At 40.8% G+C, this 21,307-nt stretch overlaps 1 protein-coding gene across 4 annotated transcripts in view; it reads left to right on the forward strand.

Annotated features, from left to right (window-relative positions):
- Positions 1-21,307, forward strand: part of Alg9 (ALG9 alpha-1,2-mannosyltransferase) — a 101,471-nt gene that overhangs the window by 56,713 nt on the left and 23,451 nt on the right. For all 4 annotated transcript variants that reach the window (XM_008832797.3, XM_008832798.3, XM_029563405.1 and 1 more), the window contains exon 14: positions 18,766-18,896. In XM_008832797.3, coding sequence (XP_008831019.1) covers positions 18,766-18,896 — 131 coding nt within the window. The remainder of the gene's footprint in view (positions 1-18,765; positions 18,897-21,307) is intronic.

Below are 21,307 nucleotides of genomic sequence, written 5' to 3' on the forward strand. Positions count from 1 at the left end.
CCTTTAAAAAAAATAAAGGAAAAAAAAAAAAAAAGATAAGTTGAAAGGAATTAAACACAATGTAAGAGACAGCAAAGAAAAAAAATCCCTGATTAGGATTCATAAGACAAAAACACTTGTTTGGAAAAGGAAATAAGAGCCTTTTGGAATTAAAAATAAGATACTGGAGGTGTTAAAAAGCCAGTGAAGCCAGGCATGGTGGTAGTGCTCCTGTAGTCCCAGGCAAATGGGTGATTGAGGCCTGAGGATTCCTTGAGCCTAGGAGTTCAAGACCAACTTAAGACAACACAGGGCCCATCACTAAGGATCTTACAGTGTTCCAGTGTAGGGGCTGCAGAGGTGGCTCAGTGGTTAAGAGCACTGACTGTTCTTCCAGAAGACCTGGGTTCAGTTTGGTTCCCAGTACCCACATGGCAGCTGTAACCATTTGTAACTCCAGTTCCAGGGGATCCAGCACCCTCTTCTGGGCTCTGGGCATTGTATGCGCATGATATACTTACATACACACGGGTAAAATACTCGTATACATAAAAATTAAAAATAAATATTAAAATTTTATTCAATTTTTTCAGAAATCCATTTACTTTTTTTTTTTTCTGTCTTTTTGAGACAGGGTCTCCCTTTACCTATAGCTGGCCTGAAACTCACTACTTAGACCAGGCTGGCCTTGATCTCACAGAGATCTTCTCATCTCTGCCTCTGCTGGAATTAAAGGCATGTGTTACCACTCCCAGCTTGAAATCCATTTACTCTTAACACATGTAATGTGCTGGTGAGATGGCTTGGTGGGTAAAGGTGCTTGTTGCCAAGCCTGATGATCTGAGTTCGATCCCTGGGACCCACATGGTGGAAGGAGAGAACTGACTATTGCAGAGTACCCTCTGACCCATCACACATTCCTACATATACACATACAACAATAAAAAAGAAATTAAAAACAAAACAACAAAAATCCCCACATGAAATTATAGCCAACTGTCAAGTTTCTATGCTAGTAGAAGAAATTGGACAGAAATAACCCTTACCTCTGAATAAATTTTACTAGTGTATATTTTGAGAATTCTCAGAATTTCAGATAAACAACAGAGTTGTTGCTAATTGAAACCCAATGTAGGAATTGCCAGAAAATTACGTTCTTGTCCTTCTCCTTCCTTTCCAATACTTGAAACCAGGAACAGGACATATGATTTCATAGATGATGCAAATATTAACTTGGGTAGTGCCTCATCAATTGAATTTACATTTTTAAAATTTGTATTTGTTTGAAAATAACTGAAAAGGTTTGGGTTTTCTTTCTTTTCTTTTTTTTTTTTTTTTGAGACAGGGTCTCTCTGTAGCCCCAGCTGTCCTGAAACTGGCTATGTAGACCAGGGTGGCCTTGAACTCACAGAGATCCACCTGCCTCTCCCTCCCAAGTGCTGGGTTTAAAGGCGTGCACCACCATGCCTAGCTAAGTTTGGGTTTTTCAAAACACAATCTCTTTTCTTAGATTGCAAAGATATACCAGAAACTGATAGTGATGTCAGTTAACTGTACAAGCCAAGAAAACTACAGTACCAAAATATTTTGTGATCATATTTTGCCAACTCTGGGTAACTGAAAATTAACTTACATTTTCATCTATACTTTAGTGTAATGGCTTGGGTAAATGCCACATAAGGTTTGTGTATTGGATTCTGTTCTAAGGTCCCAAAGGGCAGATAACTGCATATGTGTTTGTTTCCTCTGCCTTCTCCCCTCCACCATCTTTATCTTATTTTTTAACATGGGATCTCACTCTATGGCCTAAGTTGATTGGTCTTAAACCTGTGATCCATCTGCGTCAGCCTCTCGAGTGCTGGAATTACAGGTATGTGTCACCACATCTGGCTTGTTCACCTTTTAAATTGTAATGACAATATTAAAAAGTTAAAGAAAAATGGATTTTTTTTAATACAAAACTGATGACTTTTTGTTTGCACAGCTCAACTCTGAACTCTGAAGCAGAAGTTCTCTAAAAATTGTGTGTGCGGTTTTTTGGCTTTTTTTTCCTTCCTTAATTTAGTACTTAGGAGGCTTTTCTTTTTATTTTATTTTATTTTTTTGTTCTTTTTGAAACAGGGTCTCCCTGTAGCCCCAGCTGTTCTGGAACTTGCTATGTAGACCAGGCTGGCCTTGAACTCACAGAGATCTGCCTGCCTCTGCAGGATTAAAGGTGTGTGCCACCACGCCCAACAGGAGGGTAACAATGGTATGACTTTAGTCATACTGATGAATTTTATTCTACATCACAGATATATTCTTGAAATATTTTCTAAGAACAGAGATTTATAAAGGAAAATTTACAGAATAATTGTCAGTTTATTTGTTGTAAAATAAATCACATAATCTTGCATGATTGCTCAGGATTCTGAGTCTAGGATTTTATAGAAAGTTGGTTTGTGTGTATTGAGATATGCTATTGAGAGCTCGGAGCTGCAATCCAGACTTGGCTTTACTGAGTTGCAAGTTACGGTCTGCCGTCCTGGGTGTTCATGCCATGCTTGTCACAAAGAGGAGCTGTCTTTCCTTCTCTTCTTCCCCTCCTCTTTTCCTTTACCTCTTGCAGCAGTGGTCTCTTAGGCTAGTCTTGAACTCCTACGCTCAGGTTATCCCCTCGCTCAGTTTCCTGGGGCCTAGGGCAATGATCATCATGCTTTGTGTATTCTCAAGGATTCCTCAGTTTCTTCGGTATTTTGTAGTTTTGATGGTACAGGCCTCTAACCTCATTGGCTAGGGCACTCCTCACTTCTCATTCTTCTCATTTCTTCTCCTCTGAGGCTGTTGGGAATAGGACTGCTTTCTTGGATCTTCTTCAGTAAGTTATTATTGGCATATAGAAAAGTTGTTAATAGATCTGTTTTTTGGAGATTTTCCAAATTATTGGAATGTAAGTTTTCAGAATATTCCCTAAGCCTCTGAATTTCAGTGGAATCTGGTATAATCTTTCATTTTTTTCAACCTAAATTTATTAATTTGAATATTCTTCTTTTTGATTAGTTTGGCTAATCAAAAGCGTGTCCATCTTATCTTTTGAAAGGACCAACTTTTGTTTCATTGATCCTCTCTATTGGTCTTCTGGTTTCCATTTTATTAATTTCAGGTCTGACTTTTATTCTTTTAGTCTACTAATTTTGTATTTGGCCTATTCTTGCTTTCTTGGGACACTGGACTACATCACTATGCATTTGTGATGCCCCTGGTCTTTTTGTTGTTGTTGTTATTTTTTGTTGTTGTTATTTTTATTTTATGTGTATGAGTGTGGAGTATTGCCTGCATGTAGGTAAGTGCACCCGTGTTGTACAGTGCCTGCAGAGGACAGAAGAGGCCATCGGATCCCCTGGAACTGGAGTTACGGACAGTTGTTAGCTGCCATATGGGTGCTGGGATTCAAACCTGGGTCTTCTGTAAGAACAACCAATGTTCTTAACCACTGAGCCATCTCTTCAGTCCCAATGCCCCTAGTTTTTTAAAGTATTTATTAGTTTTATGTGTATGTGTGTATTGCCTGCATGTAGGTAAGTGCATCCATGTCGTGCAATGCCCGTGGAGGACAGAAGAGGCTGTTGGATCCCCTGGGACTGGAGTTACGAACAGTTGTTAGCTTCCATGTGGGTGCTGGGATTTGAACCCGTGTCTTCTGCAAGAACAACCAGTGTTCTTAGCTGCTGGGCCATCTCTCCGGCCCCATGCCCCTGGTTTTTAGTGAAGTTCTCATGGCTGTAGAATTGCCTCTTAGAGCTGCCTTTGCTGTATCTTACATTTTCTGATAAGTGGTGTTCTCATCTTCATTTGATCCTAGGAATTTTAAAATTTCTTTCCAGAGATACTGTATACATGCTACCAAGGGAGTAACATAATCAACAAGCTACAGTAGCAAGTGGCCTGGCTAGACAGACCCACTGATACAATAGTGGTGTGAATGTTGTAGGAGTGACCAATAGTTCTCTGGTTGTATTTAAAGCCCACTGTACAAAATGGAACAGTTAATGAGGCCAGGAACCTCTTGGGTCCTAGGTCCTAGGCAATAACCTGTTACCAATATTCTGCTTAATAGCTAGGCATGGTGGTTCATGCCTTTGATCCCAGCACTTGGGAGGCAGAGATGGGTGGATCTCTGTGAGATTGATGCCAGCCTGATCTACATAGTGAGTTCCAGCCCTGCTGAGGCTACAGGGAGACCCTGACTTCAAAAACATGAATGAATGAATGAATGAATGAATGAATGAATGAATGAATGAATAAATAAATAAATAAATAAATAAATAAATATTCTGCTAAATGGACATTAGTGTTAAACTGCCTCCTAAGTACTTGGCTTTATACCAATAGATTAGTATATCTCTCAGCCCTCATCAGAGAAGCTTGTTTTTCAGCGTATGCCAGTTAACACAGAAAAGCATGACTGGTCAATGTGTAGTAAATAAGAGACTGTGGAGTGTTAAGCCTGAAATGGGACATCTGATTCACACTCTGCTTCTAGGGATCAACAGCAAAACTGTTTTCCAGACATGACAGGGCAGTTGCACACATAAACTTACAGTAGCTGAGAAAGTGCACAGAAAACCTGTGTAAGATCAAGCCAAACAAAATCCCAGCATGGTTGTGTGGTGGAGGGTCATGAAATCCCATCCCTCACTGAGGAGCTATTAGCAACTGATGGCTGCTAGGAGAGAGAGAAATAGTTTTCCTCAGGGATTTGGCCCTTGAGATTCTACCCATGCTCTAGTAGATGGGCTTACACCAATATGCATACTAGCACCATTGAATGGACTTGGGCTTAAAACAAAAAATACACACATGAAAAAATTGGAAGGGAATAGTGTGGGGGTGAGGGGAGAGGACTTGGAGGGGAAGGAATGGGGGCTGGATTTGATCCAGGCATGTTACATACATGTATGAAATGCTCAAACAATAAAAAAATAATTTTTTTAAAAAAGCATACAGTAGAGACTGGAGAGATGGCTCAGTGATTAAGAGTACTGGCTGCTTGTGCAGCAGACCTGGTTCGATTCCTAGCACCCACATGGTGGCTAACAACCTCCTATAACTCCAGTTCCAGGGGATCCGATACCCTCTTATGACCTCCATGAGCACTCTGTGACAAGGGTGTACTTAAATACAGGCAGGCAATATACTCATACACATAAAATAAAAATAATAAATAAAATGTTTTAAAACACATACAGTAGTAACACTAGAGAAAATTCTTCTGGATTCTTTAGTGGCTCACTAATTGTTTAAGAAGCACATTTTTTTTACATTTCTTATTAAATTTATTAATTATTTTTTATATATTTTTAAATTATTTAATAACCACATAATTAGAGGAAGCATTTCATGACAACAGCATTGACATATTCAATAACAATTTCCAGAGCTAAGATGCATCTGTTCCAAGTCTGGCTGTAAATTTTTAGGTTTACAGTGACTTAATACAGTTATACAATATTGTACTCAGTATAAACCCTTTAAGACATAAAATTGAATGAGGTTTTAACCTTTAAAAAAGATCTCCATTTCATTTTAAAATATGCTGTTATAGAAGGGGCAGGAGGGATGGAAGGGTGAATGTGGGTTAGGGAGTCCCGGCATGGAGAGCTGCGCTATAGACTTACCCCAAGAGGCCTGAGGATAGTAGTGCACAGATGTGACTGGTTTTATTCATAGCTGTGGCTACTGTGCCTGGAACTGTATCCAACATACAGGAGGACCTCAACAGTATTTGATGAATGAATAGGTAAATAAAATATACTGAGAATTTTTTAATTAAAAAAATTTAATAACTACATGATTAGAAGAAGCATTTCACTACAGCTTTAACATATTCAGTAACACACTCCAGAACAAGGATACATCTCTTTCAAAAGTGGCTGTAAATTTTGAGGTTCACAGTTGAATTATTACAGTTATACAATATTGAACTCAGTATAAACCCTGTAAGATATAAAATTGAATGATTTTTTACCCTTTAAAGATCTCCATTTCAAGATATGCTGTTTTCTACATTGTTTTGATATTATTTTTTATTTTTTTAGAAGCATATTATTACAGCTTTAACATGCCCAGTAACAGTTTTCAGAGCAAAGACACAGCTCCTTCAGAAGTTATTATAAAATTTCTAGGTTCACTGTTGAATCAATAGTTATACAATATTGAACTCAGTATAAGCCCTGTAAGACATTAAAATTGAATGAGTTTTTAACCCTCAAAAGAGATCTCCATTTCATTCTAAAATATACTGTTTCTTACAGAAAGACTCATTGTTTTTGCTCATAACATTGAGAAGTTGGTGTTGGCGCATGCATCTCTAATCTGTATGTATCTCATTATTACTAGTCATAATCATTTGCACTGTGTATGTCTATAAAGTCATTGGGTAGATTTCAGTGGTAATGTTCAACACCTCTAGTAATTAACATCACGTAAACTTTTATGCTTCTTCCTCAAATATAAAACATTTTTTTAACTTGTTGATTTGTGTGTGTGCGTGTGTGTGTGTGTGTGTGTGTGTGTGTCACACAGAACATCCCAAACCATTTTATTCAACTATACACCTACTTCCCAGATGGTACCTTCCCATAGCCTCCCTCCCCCAACTAGAGCCCTTATACTCTGTTATCCCTGCTACTGTCTGCTGTGTTGTCGGCAACCCCAGCCATTCCCCACTACTTGTCTATCTGGTGAATCTAGTCAGCCTATCTAGAGGTCTTTGTTTTAGGAAGGTCAGCTGTTCCTCTTCTAGCAGCAATCAGTTGTCAATATTCCTTTAGATTAAATTGGGGCCTGCTGTTCATTTTCCCAGTTCTATGCTGGGTTACTCTCTGGGAGTCCCTTGGGCCACCCTGGCCAAAAACTCAAAAGAAGGTATCTCCTATCTGGCATTGTTTCTTGTTATGTAGCCTTTAGCTATACATATGGATTCATAAGAAATTATATTGGCCCCTTTAATCTTTGGTTATACTTTCCTTTTGAATTTTTTTATCATTTTTATGTGTATGCATGTATTGCCTGCATGTAGGTAAGTGAACAGGATCTGTTCCTCAGGGGTCACATGAGCTTGGGAGGAGCCTCTGGCTCCTTTCTTTTACCAGTTCTGCCTATGTGAAGATAAGCCAAAGGTCCTGCTTGACTATGGCTGGCTTCATTTGGAAGCTTGGAGGAAATGATTCCTCTGTGTTGACCCTCCTCTTTGTAAACTGGACACTGGTTCAAGTCCATCTCGTGGGGTCTCCTCAGCCTCCTTGATCAAGAAGCACATTTTTAAGTCTTCATGTGTTTGTATATTTCCTGTAGTTTCTCTTTCTGTTGAGTTCTACTTTTATTGTATTATGATCTGCTTTATGTCACTATTTTAAAGGATAACTTTGCTGGACTTAGTAATCTTGTTTACAGTTACTTGCTTTTAGAGCTTGAAGTATGTAATTCTGTCCATCCTGAACTTTAGAGTTTCTGCTGAGAAGCCTGCTGTTACTCTAATAGATTTGCCTTTGTGAATAACTTGGCATTTCTCACAGCTTTCAATTTTTCTTTGTTTTGTATTTTAACTATAATATGACATGGAGAGCCCCAAATAGACCTAAGCAGAAAACAAAACTAAGCACTTCTCATGTACTTGAATGTTTGTGTCTTTCTCTGAACTTAGTAAAATTTCTGCTATAATTCTATTGAATGGTGTTCTGTGCCATTAGACTGTATCTTAGCTCTCCTCTGTACCAAAGACTGACTTACAGGTTTTGTTTCTTTTTTTTTGTTTTGAAACAGGGTCTCACTATGGAACCCTTGTTGGCCTAGAACTTATTCTGAAGACCAGGCCAGCCTTAAACTCACAGAGATCCACCTGTCTCTGGGATTAAAGACATGTACCATCACACCTGGTTGACAGTTTTCTTAATCATATTCCTGAGGTCTTGGAAGTTGTAGTCATTTACTTATTTTTCCTTTTTTCACAGAATATTTTATTTATTATTTTTATTTTATGTGTATGAGTGTATTGCCTGCATGTATGTGTGAGTGCGCTCGTGCCGTGCATTGCCACGGAGGTCAGAAGAGGGCTTCAGATTCCCCTGGAGCTGGAGTTAAGGATGGTTCGTAGCCACCATGTGGGTGCTGGGAATCGAACCTGGGTCGTCTGCAAGAGCAGTCAGTGTCCTTAACCGCTAAGCCATCTCTCCAGTCCCCTATTTTTCCTCTTTATTGCTATCTGCCTGCAGTAATCCCTCTACCTTGTCTGCAGTCCCTGATCTTTCTCTTGATCCTTTCATCCGCATAGACCTTTTCCTTTGATGCATTGAGCCTCCCCAACCCCCAAGTTCTGTGAGCTTTTCATCCAGGTCCTGAATTTACTTTTTTTTTTTTTTGTCTTTTTGAGACAGGGTCTCCCTGTAGTCTAGCTGTCCTGGAACTCACTATGTAGACCAGGCTGGCCTCAAACTCACAAAGATCTGCCTGCCTCTGCCTCCCAAGTGCTGGGATTAAAGGTGTGCACTGCCACACCCAGCTCTACTTTTTAAAATTTATGATGTGTTTAAATGTTTTGGCTGCATGTATGTAAGTTGTACCTGTGTGTGCAATGCCCATAGAGATCAGAAGAGAGTGTCAGATCCCCCTGGAAGTGGAGTCGATGACAGTTGTCATCTCCTATATGGGTGCTGGGAACTGTCCTCATGTCCTCTGCGAGAGCCAGTGCTCTGAACAACTGAGCCATATTTCCAGCCCCTCAATTTACTTCTTGACTTCATTAATCTGTTTATGTGTATCCTCTCTGATGTAACTGGTCATTTCAAAGTTACACCCTTGAATTATTTTTCTAACATTTCAACCATCTTGATTTCTTTGGATCAAGTTACTAAAGAATTAAGAACTTTGAGCTGGGCGTGGTGGCAAGTGCCTTTAGTCTAAGCACTCAGGAGGCAGAAACAGGAGGAGAATCTCTGTGAGTTCAAGGCCATTCTCGTCTACATAGTATGTCCCAAGCCAGCTGGGGCTACAGGGAGACCCTATCTTAAACAAACAAATTGAACTTTGGAAGAGTTATGATGCTTTGCACTTTCATGTTCTGTGTTTCTTTGTTATGGTTTGTCTATTGTGATGGATAGTTTACCCTGTTTTTCTTTTTAAAGATTTATTTATTCTTATTTTATGTATATGAGTATTTTGCCTGCATGTATCTATATATATCATGTGCATGCCTGGTGCCCACGGAGGTCAGAAGAGGGTGTTATACCCCCAGGAACTAAAGTTAGATGTTTGTGAGCCATTATGTGGGTGCTGGGAACTGAACCTGGGTCCTAGAAGAACTGTTCTTAACCACTGAGCCATCACTCCAGCTCCTCTCATCCTGTTTTATGTGAGGTCTCTTGAGGTTGCAATCCTCACTTCTATTCTGGAGAGAATAAGCAGGTTACAGTAACAATGTAAACACGAAAACAGAACAAATGAGATATTTAAATATAATAAAAACAGTTGGAAATAACTATACCCCCAATAAGGATTAAAAAGAGCTAAGATAATAAAACATAAAGTAGGAAGTAGAAAATTAATAAAGGTAAGTATTAATAATAAAATAATAGAAAAGCGAGGTGGGGAAAAAGAGAAGCAGCAAGACAGGGAAGAGAAAGTATGTGAGATGAAGCTATGAGAAATAATAGCAAGAGGAAATGAATACAGGACAGAACAACAGTAATAGTCCAGCCAGTAGTTATTCATTGCTGACATGGAGGATGGAGGTAACTTGCTTTTTTTCCACAGGTTTCTTGTTTGGAAGGGCAAGGGGCAATGAATCATCCTCTTTTTAGTTCTGAACAGGTCAAACAAGAAAGCCATAAGGAGGCTGAGCCTTGCCCTGCTGTGTACACTGGCTTGTGAGCTAAGACAGTGACCTCAGACAGTGACTACTTCAAGCCTGAATTCATGCCACTGGTCCCCCACACACAGACCACAACACAGCATGTTCAGAAACCCCTCACGTTGATCCGTCTGGTCCAGCTGGAGGACTGGTTTGATGCCCAGTGTACAGAGGTGCTATGCTAGTGCACATGTGGGTGTGGGAAATAGCTGGGCAGAGGCTGCATTTCCACCAAATGTCTCGGAGGCTCTAAGAGAGGAGGTGATCCAACCAGAGCATTTTGCTCTGGGGATGGGTAGGAGTGAGACCCAGGTACTGGGTGATCCTACCTGCCCAGGCCAGCCAGTCTTTGTCCCGGCCTCCACGTGTATTCACACATAGTTAGTCTGCTCTTCTTCCCAGAGGTCTGGCTACCCATCCCACTTGGAAGCACCCTGGGCACTTTCTGCCACACAGACCTGTGTGAAAATCATTGTCCAAATTATAACCTGTTTCCTGGGCCCACACTCACAGGATGGCTGTTTACTCAGCCAGTGTAAAAAAGAGGTCATTGAGCTTTGTTGCTGTAAAAATGCAAAGGTTCTTCTTCCCCTCAGTCATTCTGTTTCATAGTAAGCCCCCTGAAGATGGTTTCCATGGCATCCGTGAGTAACCAGGAAGCTGAGGGCCTGTCCAGTGCCTGCTTGCTATGCAGAGCTCTCATCTCAGTTATATCTCTGTAGAGTGCCAGGCTCTGTGTCTTAGGAACTGGCCATGGAGACCTGCCTTCTTTCTTCGGCTTAAAGCTCTGCTGAAGGGAAATTTCTTTCTTCCTACTGGGTTGCTAGGCACCCAGTGTGACAGTTCTTTGTTTCATTTACAAATCTAAATTCTAGTATCTGGATTCCCCTGGTCTTTGCTGCTTGCGGCTGTAGTTCCTGTGTCTGTAACACACCACCTCCTGTAGCATGCTCCTTTCGTTTCAATCTCATGGAGACTCGGGAGTGTGCTCAGTGTGTCTAATCTGCTATCTCTACTCTCCAAATCATATCATTTAGTTCATAAAATGCTTGACGTTGAATAAGCTCTGTAAAAATTTAGAATTCTGCTTTGTTTTTTTTTTGAGACAGGTTCTCATGGAGCCCAGGCTGACCTCAGACTTGCTGTACAGTCAAGGATAACCTTAAACTCCTGATCCGCCTGCCTCCACCTCTTGAGTGGTAAGATTGAAAGTGTATTCCATGCCTGGTTTTGGCAATGCTGGTGATCAAACCTAGGGCCTCCTGCATGCTAGGGAAGCATTTTACCAACTTCCCTAGGCCTCCAAGTTTAGGATTTTTAAAGTATGCATACCCACTAAATTTCTTTTAACACATTTAACAGCGACAATGCCACTTTGTCTGCTGAACCCAGGGCCTTGCACTACCAATCAAGTGCTCTACCACTATGCTATGTTCCCAACCCAACACCTTTAATTTTTATTTTTTATTTCCTTGAGACATCTTCTCATTGTGCAGCTCAGGGTGGCCTCGAGCTTGCTCTCTGTGTAGCTCAGGCTACCCTCAACTCAAGATCCTTACCTTAGTTTCCCAAGTGCTGGGATTTCAGATATACACTTCCACCCCTCCCCTACTCTTGATTTTAAATAGCTCCTGGACATCAGCAAAGGAAGGGAACTGTATGCTGTTGTTTGCCTTCGCCATTCATGACAAATGTGCATCTTCAGCTCTGTTCAGTGTTTGAAGTAAGACATAGCCTTTCTATTGCTCAGGGGTGGGCAGTGCAGAAAGCAGAGCCTGTGTATTTGTTACCTCCGGAACAGGGCTGCCTTTCAGTATGCATCTGTTTCTAAGAAGAGCAATAGTGGTTTCGAGAAGGGTCGAGTCACAATGTGGAGTGTACTGAAAATGCTGATGAACTTATTTTCTCTCCAGTGATCCTTTCCAGAGTTGAGAGGGATCTTAAGGCTGGTATTCTAAGCCTTCTGGAGACATAGTCAAACCTCTGAGACAAGGTTAGATGATCTTCCTACATTGCAGAGCTAAAGGTAGGGTGTTGAGCAGTTCTGTTTCCTGATACAAATGGAAATAATTAGGTTTTATGAATATTAGAGGCAGGTATTATCAGATGTTGATCCAAATATGGTAAGATGTGGTAAAGCACATGCAGTAGAACTGTTCCTCCGTCTCCTCTCTTCTCCTTCCCTCTGTCCCGTTTCACTTGACACAGTCTCGTCATGTAGTCAGGCTGGCCTGAGACTCTCAATCCTGCTTCATCCCTTTTCAGTACTGGGATCACGGGTAGGAACCGCCATATCTGGCTCAGAGTTTGTTTTTATTTTTACTTTTTCCTTTCTTTGGTTCTGAGAATTGAATCTAGGGCCTTGTGCATACCAGGCAAGTATTTTATCACTGGGCTGCATTCTCAGCTCTGTACTTTTTTTATATATATATATATAATAGAGACTGTGGTTAAAATGATATAAAAAGTTATGTTCTTTGAGAAGTCCTTCATGTCAAAAAGTTCCACAAGCCAGTAGTTTTTTGGCTAAGACTGGGTTTGGAGAACTATTGGCAGCTGATTACTGCTGGGTGAGTGAGGGCTGATCTTTGAGGGAGGGACTCTATATAGGCTGACTAGACCCCAGTGGATGAACTTGCACTGAGGGACATCTGGGTACACTAACTTGACTTGATAGGCCTTAACATATATGACAGAATGCATGAAATCTGGTGGGCTATGGGGCATGGAGGTATAAAGATGATTAAGGTGTTTTGTATGAAATGCACAAAAATTAAATTTAAAAGAAGTTCCAGCTGGGCATGGTGCCACATGCGTTTAATCCCAGCACTTGGAAGGTAGAGGCAGGCGGATCTCTGTGAGTTCAAGGCCAGCCTGGTCTATATAGTGAGTTCCAGGACAGCTGGAGCTACAGGGAGACCCTGTCTCAAAAAGACCAAAAGAAAAAGAAGTTCCATAAGCTCTGGAGAACTGGACTCGTTTATCTCTAACATCTTGTCTGTGAATTGAGAAAAGCAAGGGATATCTATTTGGAGTTTGGTTTACTGTCATAGGTTGGATTGTCTCCCAAAATTCATGTGTTGGAAACTTGAGCCTCAACAGTGGTGTTGGGAGGTGGGGCCTAATGGGAGGAGTTAGGGTCATGGGCATTGCCCTCATGAGTGGATTACTGTTGTTAATGAGGTTTTTGTTTGTTTGTTTGTTTGTTTGTTTGTTTGTTTGTTTTTGGTCTTTTTTGAGACAGGGTCTCCCTGTAGTCCCAGGTGGCCTGGAACTCACCATGTAGACCAGGCTGGCCTTGAACTTAGAGATCTGCCTGCCTCTGCCTCCCAAGTCGTAGGATTGCAGGTGTGTGTCACCATTCCTGCCTCACTTGTTGAGTCTGAGTTTTGTTCATTTTAGTTTCTGTTCCCTTTGGGTTCTCTAAGCCCCTTCTCAGTGGCAGGAGTGCACTCACATCCCAGTGGAGTTGTATATTAGGGTTATGGTGGTAGAATCTAGAAGGAATTGCTTAAATTGCAGTTTCTAGACAACTTCCAAGTAAGTCAAATCTTGTCACAGTGGATTTTTCTAGCCTTACTCAAAATTGGTCATCAGTTTACTAGACCTAGAACTCAATTTTGCTAATCAGAGATGTTTATTAGATTTATTATAATATTATTTGATCTTTATTATATAACACTGAGGAGTAAATAGATTGCTCCCCAGGGTTCAAAGTGTTAAGGGAAGACCTTGACACCTAGAGCTAGCTTAAAGTCTTGAGCAGTGTGGTGTTTGAATTTGCTGAGCATTCTGATGTAGCTAAGGCTCTTGTTTCCTTTTGCAGAGACCTTTAAAGCACCTGAGGTGTGGCAGGTATGGTAGGTAGTGTCAGGCTCCAGGGATGTATTGGTGACCAGGAAAAACACAGCCCTTGGAAAGAGCTTGCAGTACTTGGCTGTGAGAAAGCTGGGGCCTCACTCCAGTTCCTTGCAGAGGCATATGAGGCGACATGATAATGAGATACTGTGTTTGCAAAGACATCATCTCTTCAGAGGTTAAGTATTAAATTAACAGCATGTGTCAGCCATTCCTGCTGTTGGGCAATTTCGGTACTAATTTTACTTAGTTATGGGCAAAATGTCTACTTTTCTCAGCTGTAATCCTTGTCTTGGATAATGTAAGGCAATTACTTTTGATAGGTCTTTCCCATTATCCTCTTAGACTCTTACAGATTTTTTTTTACTGCAGTTGTTTACCAGAGAATTTTGAATGACACTGGAAAAATAAGATCTGTGTTATGTGTGGAGATGGTTTCTCTGTGATCTTCCCGGAAGTCTGCCAGCCCATGCCAGAGAGCTCTATTTTTATAGTGTGTGCATCACTGTCATTTCCAGCTGATAGACGCCTCAGTGCAAATCCACATCCTTCCTGTTTTAAGAGTTGGGAGACTTGGCTCAGGCTCTGGATAGACAGCAGGGGAGATCACTAAGAATAAGTTAGACTGTTAATTCTTCCTTATCCTCACACAGCATGCTAGCTGCAATAAATACACACGATGTCGATGTTGACCACGTCGCTGGTTGCCTTTCCTCAGTCCTCATCCTTCTCACAGCCTTTCTGCCAGGTTGAACCTATTCTCCAGTGTGTAGTAGTTTGTGCCTCACCTCTTCTCGTGCTCTCTTTTATTCTTACACCTTCCACCTCTTTTTCCTTCTCTTCCTCAGTTTTTCTTTTCTTTTTTGGAGGATGGGTGGGATGGGAATCTTTTGAGACAGGATTTCACTGTATAGTCTATAGTCTGTCCTCAAACTCTTGATCCTCCTACTCTGACCTCTCCCTCAAGTACTGGAATTACTGGCATATGCCTGACCTTCCTCCAGCTTCTCTCTCTCCTCTCTCTCAATGCATTTCATGCGTTCACTTGTTAAATACACATTTATTAAGCACCTGCTGTGTGCTTTGTAGTATGCTAGTGTTTTGGAATGTAGAAATGAATGAAACAGACATAGCCCCATCTTTCTTAGTGTTTATACAGATTTCACTATAGATTTATAGATGAAATCTATAAATCTGCTATATAAATATGCAGTAAAGCTGCTATAAAAGCCTGCATTTTGGGGACTGTCCTAGTTTTAAGTGATCAGTAAGGTCAGTCCTCCTTCCCTCCTTTTCCCTCCTCTTCTCTCCCTCTCTGCCACCCCCTTTTCTATATTTTGACACAGAGTCTTTCTCTGTAGCCCAGGCTGACTTCAAACTTGTCATTTTCCTGCTTCTGCCTCCCAAGTGCCAAGATAACAGTATGTGCCACCAAGCCTGATGCAAGTCTTTCTTAAGGAAATAATTTTTAGCTGAAATCTGGAGGATGAGTAGGAAACGTTGAGTGTTGACAAAGTAATTCAGAGAGCAACTGCCTCTCAGTGTTCCAGTTCCTTTGGCTTCTGTCAGTTTTTCCAGTATGCCTCAGGAGGTTGTGCTGGAGCTGATTCTTTACTGTAACCCCTTTCCTCTCTAGTTCTCTATGTTAGAAATCTTGGATTCATTGATTTTCTTTGAAGTAGTTCTGAAGTTTGTCCACTGCTCTTTCATTCCCACTGCTGTAGAAATTCAAGAAGCCATTTTTGCCATTTCCCATCCAGTGTTACATTATTAGTGAGAGTCCTTGGCTTAGCCTCCCCACCCCCCTTCCTCCTCCTCTCCATTCTGCTCAGTGTAGCCAGTGCACATCTCTTTCTCAGAACCAGGTTTTTAAAAAATATTTTATTTATTATTTTTATTTTATGTGTATGAGTGTATTACCTGCATGTATGTGAGTGCACCCGCTGTCTTGCAATGCCACAGAGGTCAGAAGAGGGTTTCGGAGTCCCCTGGAACTGGAGTTAAGGATGGTTCATAGCCGCCATGTGGGTTCTGGGAATCGAACCCGGGTCCTCTGTAAGAGCATTCAGTGCTCTTAACCAGTGAGCCATCTCTCCAGCCCCAAGACGCAGTTTTTATCATCCTACTCCTTTGTCGCAAAACCTCAATTGTGGATGCACAAGATTCTCCTTGAGGTGAAACTGGAATAATCCATAGTAATGGACTCTGACGCTCCAGGTTCATTTCACAGAGCAGAGCTGTCAGTATTCCTCCTAATATCCTAATGTTGTTCTTTAGAGTTTACAAATTTTATTTAAATGGTTTATTTCATTTAATCCTATTTCAACTCTTTGAGGTAAGTAATGGTGTGTTTATTTTACACAAGAAGAAATTGAGGTGTGAAAAAACTTAAATGAGTATGGATCATGCACCTAAGTTGTGGTAGAGTTCAGATCTGAATGCATTTCGGCCTAATGACTTAAAATTCTATTCCTAATCCCCCCCTTTTTTTAATGAAGAAGCTGCCCTTGGCCATGCCCCTCTTGTTTCTGGAGGCCTTTTTCTTTTTTAGTTTTCAGCAGCTGTTTTCCAAAGATGTGGTGGCATATGCCTTTGGTCTCAGCACTTAGGAAGCAGAGGCAGGGGGATCTCTATGAGTTATGAGTTCCAGGCCATTCAGGGTTATAGAGTTAAACCCTGTCTCAAACAACAAAATAAAACAAACAAAAACAAAAGATGAAGCATTGGATAACGTTTTTAAAAATACCTCAATTAATATGATTTTGCTTTGGTGTCTTTCTAAGACCTTTACTTAGCATTTAAATAGAGTTTAAGTAGAGATAATTTGATGAATAAGGCCTGGTAAGTGGGTATTAATTAGTTACCTTCTGTAGCTACAGTAGACTATACCCAACCAAACTTTTAACTAGACCTCTAGTGTGTCTGGGTGGAAAACACCAGACTGAGGTCAGGGATTGTAATCATACCATGGGAAGGAGTCTAGCATGAGGCCATAAGACTCTTGCTCGTTCTCATTGGTAGAGGCAAGGCACTGTAAAGCCTTTAAAAAATGTTTCATGTTCTCTTACAATGCCTGGGAGCTACAGAGTGGGTGTTCAGACAAAAAAAAAAGGCTATTTCCTGAAGTGTTTATGCAAAGGACCATTTTTAGAGAGTTATGTGGAATGGAATTGGGTCTGACGTCAATTCTTAGTGTGCTTTCTCTCCCCTGGAGGAATAGCCATATGTAGAGACAGATGTGAGACTGAAGCCTTTTTTACATATAAACAATGCTGGCAGAGACTGAGAACATTGCTGTGAGGTAGACGTTAGAGAAGAGCAGGTTACTGTTAGCCAGTGGTCAAGTTACTCATATCTGCACTTTAAAAATCTTCGCCTTCACTCATGTCTAACATATAAACCAAAATCTATAAAAAATATGAGTATACAGTTAATAATAGAAGAGAAAGTACCTGTGTAACCATTTTACCATCTCATAAGTCAAAAAATAGGACGTTCCCAGCACCCAAATGCTTGTCAGTAATTCCTTTGGCTCACATCCACATCCTTTCAGGAGGTAATCTAATTTTCTTGCTTTTGTTTTTTAAGAATTTTTACAATTATTTGTGTGTGTGTGTGTGTGTATATGTATGTGTATGTGTTATGTGCATGTGTGTATGTAAATACATGTGTAGGCATATGGATATGTATGTGGGTGCACATGTACCACAGCATGCTTATAGAGTCCATTCTCTTCTTCTGCTGTTTGGTTCCCAGGGATTGAACTTAGGTCCTTAGGCTTTGCAGCAGGTGCCTTTACCTGCTGAATCACCTTACCAGCCCAGCCCTGAACATTCTTAAAATTGTCTTTTGGTGGAGAAATTTCTGTTAGGTACACTTTAGGTATGTGAAATAATCATTTTTTTGTAATTTCATTTGCTAATCTTATATCTGAACGTAGGCATTAAATTGTTTCCTGTGATTTTTGGGTCATAGGATATACAATGTTCATAGGATATACAAATGTTAAATTTTAGTAGATCCACCAAATCGTTTTTAGAAAGTTTTGTGTATCTAAATCTCCTTCCAGTGTATGATTGTCTTATACACTGACCATCATTTTCTATTGTGATTTTTCATTGCAATTTGTTTTCTGCTTATTAGATGAGCACATTTTCATCTGTTTCAGTCATTTAGAAATCTGTTGAAATACCTATTACAGTAACTTTCCCATTTCTTATTGGGTGGTTTCCTTTTATTCTATTGATTAACAGATCTTTCCATGTCCTAAGTGCGATCCTTGATGACAAAATGTGTGGCGATGACAAAATGTGTGGCCATGTCTCAATTTTGTCTTCATCTTCTCACTCCCACAGTAATGTTTACTGATGAACAGACATTCTCAAGTTTAGTCTAGATGAAATGCATTAATGTTTTCTTGTGAGTTCTAAAGTATCCATGTTGTGATCAACTGGATGACTCTAGTTCTAATATCACGTGCTTTACCTGCTCTCCACCCCTGCAGTTGAGGTACCTCAGTTGCGCTCAGCCTTGCTACAGGGACAGTTCTCACATCTCTGTCCATTCTGTTGCCTCTTTGAAGGAGACAGCAAGCATGTACTGCTGTACTACCTGTGAGGTGCAGTGCAACCTCTCTGTCTCCTTTAGGAGAGTCAGGGCTTCCTTACATATTAGCATCTGTTAATCTTGCTCTTAGATCTCTAGGCTGAGGTGATAACTGGAAGGGGGCAATTATGAGCACAAGACAGTTTTCTAGAGATAGATTGTGCTTTCATGTTGGTGTCCTATGTTTCTGTAGGGCTAGAGGGACCTAAACTAAACTCAGACTATCACAGCTTACATATGTCCCTGTTTGAGCAAGTGCATGCTCCATCCCCCTAGGAGTCTAAATTAGATACCCTGATGCTATTAACAGAGTGGAAAGAGCACAGATAACATTAGATGTTTGTTCCTTTAAAACCTTATGGAAATTCCTGGGATTGCATTTGATATTCCTTACCCTTCACAATGACTGATGAGGAATTAACCTTTCTCTATTTCAGATTGATATCAGTAAATGCCATTATTTAGTAGATTTGGATACCATGAGAGAAACACCTCGGGAGCCAAAATATTCATCTAATCGAGAAGAGTGGATCAGCTTGGCCCACAGACCATTCCTTGATGCTTCTAGGTATGTGGCTCTTATATTTAGGTATGTAAGAGATGTCCTAAGACTAATGGTTTAAAAAGCGAATTCTGAAGTTGAGTAACTTCCAGGCCCAGGCTGATTCTCGTAGCTCTTATTTTCTTTCTATTTGATCTCAAGGCATCTTGTAGTTTTGACCATGTGTACAGAGAAATCTAAGAGTTCTCTTTTTTTTCCTGAGGCTCCAGAATGCAAAGTATTTTCTAACATTCCAGTGAAAGGTTCCTGAGTAATACAGGTGGGTCTACTATGGAAACTCAAAGAGGTTTTTGGCATTATTTTTGTAACTAACTTCAGTGATCTTAACTGAGAGTATTCTGATGTTGTCATTGAGATTGACTATTGCAAATCTGGCAACTAGGAGGTTCAAAATATCTACCACTTGTATACCTCTATCCATTTGTGTCCTGTGTGGCAGGGTGGTCTGCTTGGTGGAAGCCATCATCTTCCCCAGCCCCTGTGGCCAGCATAGGCAGAACTTTTATTTCTATAAAATAATAAGATAATTGTAGTGAGCATTGTAAAGGTAGATTAGTTAGAAGCTTATGGTCCAGTTATTTCACTTTATTTTTATTTTTATTTTTTTTTAATAAGACAGGGTCTCACCATGTAGCCCTGGCTAGCCTGGAATTCACAGAGTTCAGCCTGCCTCTGTCTCCCAAGTGCCATAATTAAAGGTGTGAAACACAGTAAATCAAAGGGTTTTTTTTTTTTCCTTGTTGTTTTGTTTTTTTAAATGCAGGGTCTTCCTATAGCCTTGACTGGCCTGGAACTTGCTTTGTCGATTTTGATCTCACAGAGATCCAGCTGCCTCCCAAGTGCTGGGATTAAAGGCACGTGCCACCATACCCAGCAAATCATCCTTACTTTTTTTTTTTTTTAGTAAAATATTTTATTTTTTTATTTTATGTGTATGTGTGTATTGCCTGCATCTAGGTAAGTGCACCCATGTTGTGCATTGTCTGCGGAGGACAGACGAGGCTGTCGGATCCCCTGGAACTGGACTTACCAACAGTTGTTAGTTGCTGGGATTTGAAACCGGGTCTTCTGCAAGAACAGTGTACTTAACTGCTGAGCCATCTCTCCAAATCATCCTTAATGATGTAAAAGAAAACCACAGCTAGCTTGCTTAATTCTTCCTCTGGATCTCTTTTTGCATTGGCCATCACATGATGGCTGAGTCTGGAGGCATCTCAAAGACTTTCTCACAGGTCTGGCAGTTGAGGCTACCTGTTAGATAGCTCTCAGCTGGGGCTGTCACCTAGAACACCTACCTGTCACTTTTCTCTTCAGCATGGTGTCTGACTTCTAAGAGTAGGCATCTCAAGAACCATACTGCTTTTTATATCTTGGCCTTGGAATCCAGACAATAATTGCGCCTTGTAGCTTCTTACTTCCCCAGGGGGAAAGGAGAGCACACTCCATGGCAAAATCTGATTATGGCCAACAGTTGGCATGCTTCAGATGGCATTCCAGTCCATTGGTAGAATCAGTTCTTACTCCTAGGAAGTGAAGTGCTCCTGTCTCTTCACTACATGTTAATCATGGGAGTGCCCTTACCTTCCCATTGGTAGCAAGGACACTGAGAAAGAGTGAGGAAGAGGATAGTTTCCATACATTCATACTTGTTTATCCACTCGCTACTCTTTTACTTAAGTTTTCATTCTCTTGCTAACTTCTGGCATCTTTTTTTTTTCTTTTTCCTCAAATACTTTCCCAAGACCCTGCTCTGGACCAGATTTGGCTTCAAAACACATTGATGTTTTGCTTAATGCATTATTCACCTGCTTAATCATTAAAATCTGCTGACATTTTAGGATGAATTAAAGAATAATGTTTTTCTCACAAAACTTAGCGAGCTCTGCTTTCTACTGTGAAATGGGTTCTGTAGACAGAGACCATCTCCCCACCTCTGTATTATGAGTGCATGCTGCAAAGACTGCAGTCAGAGAGACTCGGTGTTAATTTTTTAAAAATTTTATGTGGGCTTCCCTGGGCCTGCACAACCTGAAGGCCTCTCTCCAACCTGCAGGCCTCTCTCCAGGACCAACCCAGCTCCTCAGTGCAGTCCCAGGAGCCCTTGGGGCCACTTCCTGCCCCCATCTTCCTTTGCATCTCTGGGTGGCACGGCCACCAGCTGCCCTAGACCAGCATCTTTCCTGGGCCCTGCTCCCAGGCCAGTCCAACCTCCAAATTCCTGAGAACAATATCTTTCCTGGAGGGATCCAGAACTTAGGAGAAAGCCTGAGAACATCTGATCCTCATCTGACTTGGGCCTCTGTGGGAACTCCTAAAGACAAAAGCAATCTGGCCACTCCAACATATAATCAAAAGAGAGAACTGGAAGCTCAGAGGAACCAGCTTTTCAAGCCCAAAAAGTAAACCACAAAGACATA

This window comes from Nannospalax galili, unplaced genomic scaffold (genome assembly GCF_000622305.1).
Source record: "Nannospalax galili isolate Female #2095 unplaced genomic scaffold, S.galili_v1.0 scaffold335, whole genome shotgun sequence".
Taxonomy (NCBI): Eukaryota; Metazoa; Chordata; class Mammalia; order Rodentia; family Spalacidae; genus Nannospalax; species Nannospalax galili.